At 36.7% G+C, this 6756-nt stretch overlaps 1 protein-coding gene across 1 annotated transcript in view; it reads right to left on the bottom strand.

The window, feature by feature from the left end:
- Positions 1-4071: 4071 nt before the first annotated feature.
- pafah1b1b (platelet-activating factor acetylhydrolase 1b, regulatory subunit 1b) overlaps positions 4072-6756 on the bottom strand; it is a 35749-nt gene continuing 33064 nt past the window's right edge. The window contains exons 10-11 of the mRNA XM_048165191.1: positions 6241-6397; positions 4072-6126 (exon numbers count right to left, since the gene is read on the bottom strand). Coding sequence (XP_048021148.1) covers positions 6053-6126; positions 6241-6397 — 231 coding nt within the window. The 3' untranslated portion in view covers positions 4072-6052. The remainder of the gene's footprint in view (positions 6127-6240; positions 6398-6756) is intronic.

Genomic DNA, 6756 nt, shown 5'->3' with positions numbered 1-6756 from the left:
TGCTTGTTGAAAGTGAATGTTCACTGTACACGAAAACAAAGCGCAAAAACCTCTGCGCCCTTTACAAAGATTTTTGTTTTGTGTGCGGTAGTCGTACACCAGCATGTTTGTCTGGTGTGTGTTTTATTTTATCCTGCAATTAATAAAAGTTATTGAGCAACCGAGGGCGCGGTGAACAGACGCAGTCACGAGTGACGTAACTATCAAATATTCAGCTTGTTTTACAGGCCACCTCTGTTAAGAGCTCTTTTTTGCTTTTTACTTTAAGTATAGCTACGAGTTAGACGCTTCTGAAAATGAAACTTCATTCAGATCTGGAAAGCTGTTTAGTATTTAAATATAATTATTTAAATTATTTTTCATTTAAATTGTATATTCAAACCTCAAACACATTGTATTATTGAATTATTATTTTTTCATAAATTATCAAATTCTGTTTATTTCACAATATAAAGCCTTTTTAGGGCACTTATATTATTTTAAGATTCAGTATTGTGAATAAAGTAGTGTGGTGCTGTAACAGCATTGTGGCTCGTGCCATGCTGACATCTCTATGAATGAGCGCTTGCATGGCAACAGACTGTGATTGGCTGATTTGTAGGGATACCCTAGATGACCAGCGCACAGTCAGGGTGTCTCTGCCAATCAGCACTGAGCTCAGATGTGCGTAAGGCATGCTAATACATGCACATACAAATACACACGTACATAGACACTCAACATTAAGTGCATGCGCTCCTGTTTCACACATAAACAGCAGATGCCGACACATACAGCTCATGTAGGCTATGAGACAGCAACGGACTTTGCTAACTATACTTCAGTATGCAACACAGAGAGTCTGACTGTCTAACTGCTATTCACAGCCCCTCCCCGTGACTTAGTTACAGGTTCACTGCAGGCTGTGGTGATGATGATGAAGTGATGTCTTTGTCCTCGGACCTCTAGTCAACTGCAAACAGAAAACATTTTAACCTCTGTATTTGTATATCTAAGTAATGTATATTTTATAATTCTGTGAAGTGAAAGAAACAAAAATGCTGGTAAATAATTTATTTTACAATGGATAAAGATATAGAGCTTGAGAGGTGTGTTACGGTATTGTGTAATTCTGTATATTGTTTATTTGGTTTATTTATTTTATTGTTGCTATTTCTGTATGTGTGTGTGTGTGTGTGTGTGTATTCTTTTTGCTTTACTGGTGTCAAGCAGGATATCACATAATCCGTGCTCTGTGGATGACTCCACCTCTTTCTGCCGGGATTGGACTACGGCTATTGAGTGAGGGTTTAAAACCATCTTCCGTTTCCTGCCGGCGAGCTGTTGCGACTTCGGGCCAGTCGCACTTCTCCTGCCTCCTCTCCAGTCGCCAGACCACTTTAACACATTGTGCATTACCTTTGATTCTGTTACATTTTCTTTGCTTTACAATGAAGGTGTTCTGTAGGGATGACCTGCCCTTTTCTTTTGAAACTAAGTTCGCTCTGTTTTGTTAGTGTAGTAAGGGTAATTTGTTGTATTTTATTTTGATACGTGGAGGGAAGTTATTTTGGATATTTTTGTTTATTAACCGTTTTCTTTGTTATTTTGGGCCTTGGGTCTTCCTGAAGTTTATGCACCCCCTGGTTTAAGTTATCCTGGAAACTCTCAAATGTCTATTACTCAATTTCTTTCATCTTAATAAAACGTTAATCGTTTTTCTTGAATCCTGAATATAGAGATTTATTTGTTCATCTATGTTGTTTTTTTTTTTTGTTTTTTTGGTCTGACGACTGGGGAAGGCATTCTTTTTTTTCTTTTATTTAGCCTATTTCTTGCGATTAAACCTAGACGGATCGTAATAGGGGTTATTTGTTGTCATGCAAATAATAGGCGTCATTTTAGATAGGTATTCTAAATAGCCTTTTTCTAAATAGCCTTTTTAAATGGTGGAAATTATTAATGTTTGTAAAATAATACAGGTTAAGGTCCATTTTGACCCGTAAGAGACATAAAATGCATATAGTTTTTAGTATAGGAACCAAACTTTACAAATAAGCCAAGACTATCAAAATACACACGGTTTATATATATATATATATATATATATATATATCACATACACATACTTTTTTTTTTTTTTTTTTTTTTTTTTTTAGAAAAAAACTAACACCTTTTGCGTTCAGTTCCATTTTGACCCAGGTATCGTGAGGATTTGCAAATAATGTTGTGTAGACTTTTTTGGGTGTTTTTTTTACATCTATGAATAACATTTGTCTCAAAAATACTTATAAAATATATTTAGTGTATTTTTCTCCTATCTCACACACTTTTGATACTGAATTATGTTGATAAACATGAATATGCCCTCCTATTGATGAACTATTGCAGCATGGAAAATGTATCTTTTCATCTGACAGTGAAAGTTTATTCAAGTAAAATGAATATGCTTTGTTTGAAAACATTCCAGAGAAATATGTATGTTGTTATTATGTTTTGTTAGAAAATATGTAGGTTTGGTAAATTGACTGTTTTTGAGCAGTCATGAGTTATAAGTTTAATTACATTTAAATCAAATTAAAAAAAAGAATTTAATGAAATCTATTGATTTTAGTGAGTTGATACCAGCTTACATTCCACAGGTCCAAGCGGATCCAGGAATGCAAAAATCGTATAGGCCTACAGATTTTGAATGCAGGGTTAAAAACAAGCGTCTAAGATTCTGTTTTTAATGTACGTACTCCCTCTAGTGGTATACTAGCAAATAGATAGATAGACAGACAGGCATGGTATATAATGTGGTGCGAATGTGACAAATGGGTCTCGGCCTTTTAAAGCACCCCATAGAAAAAAAAACTGTTGTCACAAAATAGTGTTGTGGTGGTACCATAGTACATTAATGGAATGCAACAGAAAAACAATGAAAATTTGATAGATAATATAGTACTGAATAAATACTATTCATGTACCATAGTATTTACACTCCAAACATACTGCAAAAATACCCATTACTATTGCTTTTACAATATACTAAACATGCTAATAACTTGATACTTTTTGTGTCAATGAAGTCATATCATCAGATTGTCATTATGAACTCTTCTGTGTAGCTAAATGTTTTCTCACAATTTATGTTAACACAGACCACTAAAATGTATCCGACACTCCCTTACAGGTGAAATGAAGACATCGGCAAAAATGTCACCATGGTTGGCCATTGTGTATATGCTTTTGTGGTCATATGGTGTCCTTTACAAACAATGGCCATCTCATTAGACTCCATAGAGAGAATTGAGCCTTCTGTCTCACACACAGTGATTGTTGCCAGGATACAGGAGCTGCTGTCTAAATGTCTGATGTAGTGGGCTGAAATATATTAGAGAAGCAGCCCTATCCCCATTATCCTCAACACTGGGGATGTAATGAGGCCTAAACCAAATAATACCATCATAAAAAAACATTATAATGGTGTTGTCTTTCTGTAGCTCTCTCTCTTAGGAATATTGCAAGTTTATATGAAGAGGTTTCTTGAATTGCCAAATTGTCTACAAATGCACAACTGGCAGAGAGATTCAATGAAAACACTAGTAATTTAATAGTTTAATCTTAATTTATTGTATTATTTTTCAACCTCTATGAACAAAGCAACAAATAAAAATAAATAGAAGCTAGACTGAAAGGCATTATCAACATCTTTATTGCCACATCCATGCAGCGTCATCCACTGTTTCCATGGAAACCAGTGTTTTGGTGCCAGCCCGTTGAAGTTTCTCAGGCATGGAATCATCAGATGTGCAAGTCATTGTTGCACATCATTTAAAAAGGCTTACATAATACAGTATATAATATAATATATATATATAATATTATATATAAATAAAATTAACATTTTAAAATTATATAACATTTTAATTAAAATTTTTAAATAGTTATATTTGTATGCTTATTTTCATTTTTCTCCTCAAATATTAAATAATATTGAATTCCACCTGCCAACCTGTTTTGCAAGAAATGTTGCATTCCAGCAAAAAAAAAAAAGTGACAATATTTTGGCATCAACTGTATAAGAAAAAAAAACAACAGATGGGCTGATTTATATTTACAGATATTTTATTATTTTAATTATGTTGCAAACAATGACATCAAGATATACTGATGGACAGTTATTTATTTATGTGAGTGCATGAGTGTGTGTGAGACCACAAAAAGCAGAATGAAGTCCTCGATATTGGGGATTCTCAGTACATTAACAAGGCAGAGAAAGCGAATAGCTGGAGTCAGAGTCCGCTGTGTGCTCACAGACAGGAAGTGACGTCCCCACACACACACACACCCATAGATTCTACATACACAGCTTTGGGATGGCAGTGTTTGGGCATACATGACTCTACTGTTCAAAACAGTACGCTGCGGACCAGCAAGCACAGCAAACTACTCACCAGTGATGTAGTCTTATAAGATGCTAATTGTTGCCATGTACGGCAGCCAGTGGAGAACATTTTAAACTTGCTCCTGTCAGACTCTTTGTCTGTCTGCCCCATTAATCTGATCAGGAGGCCATCTTCCTATAAATGTGTTCATAGAAAACACATACACACCTTAATAGTTAACACAGAGCAGCCTATAGATATTGCACGTCGATCTACCATGGAGGTGTCGTCCTCAAACTCCACAAGGTCCAGATATCTTCCTCTGCAATGCCAAAAACCTCCCCGATTCAAAAGAGACTGACTAGATTGCTCATCGGCACATGGTGACTGAGCAGTACCACGGAGCACGTCAAAAAGCCTGTACGGGCGACGTCTCCTGCACTCTTTACAAATGCGCACAAGCGAATGGTGCAGGCAAGAAGCAGAATGACAAAGCAATGAAAGCGCTATATCAATGATGTTGAGGGTTTCACGAGGGGGGGTTAATGAAACCTATGAACAAATGAAGTCATTTTTGAGAATAGCGAGGCAGAATGTGGGCGGTCAGAGTGAAAGCTGGGAAAGGTGCTAAATCAGAATGTGAATGAGATGTAGCTGCATTTGTGTGAAGCGTTTTGTCCCATAGTCCTGAAAATGGAGAATGTGCGCAATTAAGAATGAGTAAAATGGCACTTCACTTGCCCTCTATCAGTAAATAAAGTATATCAAGGTCCTCCATTACCAAGATGTGGCAATGGAGGGTGTCAGAATTATATTTTCTGTACAAAAAAACCCCAAAACAAAACAATGTAAACCCTGCGTGAAACACTATTGCCTCCAGGGACAAGTGCACTTTACTGATCCATGTCCTTAAAGTGATTCCTCTTCTCTTATTGTGTTTTCTGCACTCCTTATCCAACAGGATAGCATGCAGACTTGCCTAAACTGCTTCAATAAACCTGTTTTTAAAATAGAAAAGGACTTCATGGATGAGCTTTGAATGAGAATGGTTCAATAATGTGAACTGAAGTCGTATCCTACTATTTAGCACTTCTTAAAGTGACGAATGTCAAACACAAATCATCTTGTAGAGGGGAGAACTGCGCATCCAGACGTTCATACGGTTAAAATACATTGCAGACCCCCAGAACAGACATGTTAAACTGTTCGTCTTCAGTCAGTTTAAATGTTAAGTCTTTCTTTTCTGTAAAGCAGAATGTGACAAACGTCAAAGGAAAGAAAACGTAAAAACGTCCAACAGAACGGAAACGGTTTTGAGTGCCCTGTATCCTGAATTCCCCAAACAGCATCATTCTGCCTTCTGTTGATAAACGCTTGAGGCGAGAGCAGCACCTGTGCTCTGCATCCCTACGGTTCTTTAGATGATGAGAAGCAAAAAATTTACAGTATACAAGTTTTGGATTCACCATGCAAGAATACTTGTTTTACTTTTTACTAATTTTTTTTTCTCCTTGTGAGTGTCTTGTGTAACATTTAATAAGCTCAAACTACATCCAGAGTAATTTACATAAAAGGACAATAGTAATTAGAAGAGAGCTGGATGAGGTGGTAACCATAGTAATGAGTGCATCCTGAAGAGCAGGTGTGGGAGTGGCCAAAGTGGTGGTGCTGGGGGGAAAGGGAAGGGGCAGATCCTATGGTGTTCAGCGACATTCCCACACTTTGACCGTTTGATCTACACTTCCTGTCACCACGTAAGGAGAAGTCTTGTGGAAATCTGTGGAAGAAAGATGAAGTTGAATTAATGGATGAATATTGCACTGATAAAATAGAGTAACAAGTCCAAATGTCACCATTTTGTTTCAAAGACAACACAATCTGCTTGGCTTACCCAGAGAGGTAACAAAGTGTTCATGGGCACACAGGGTCTTCATGCAGCGCTTGTTCTTATAGTCCCAGATACGAAGGGTCTTGTCATCAGCACAGCTCACTACAAATCTCCCACCCGGATGGAACAGCACTCCACGCACCCAGTTATCATGGCCTACCTGAGAGGCGAGAAAAGTAAAAGATGAATGAAAAACAAGAAACTCTCAGAATTTGCCACATGATGCAGTAGATCCAATAAACAGTAAAAGTTACTTCAATGTGTATTTGAAAAAGATTGCTAATATTTCCTCAAAAAAAAAAAAAAAAAAAAAAAAAAAAATCAAATACAGAGCATTACTACATTATGATATGCACACTGATAGAAAATAGTCCAACGTAAACTACCAAGAACACATTTGCTAAAATGCGCAATATGCCGGGTACTGCACCCCACTATGCAATGCAAATTCCCATTTCCAGCATGAGAAATAAGCACAAACAATCAATCAGCTACAACTTTTAATTTCATGCAACTATA

Source organism: Megalobrama amblycephala, linkage group LG18, assembly GCF_018812025.1.
Source record: "Megalobrama amblycephala isolate DHTTF-2021 linkage group LG18, ASM1881202v1, whole genome shotgun sequence".
NCBI classification, from domain to species: Eukaryota; Metazoa; Chordata; class Actinopteri; order Cypriniformes; family Xenocyprididae; genus Megalobrama; species Megalobrama amblycephala.
This window is presented reverse-complemented; position numbering and strand designations above follow the sequence as displayed.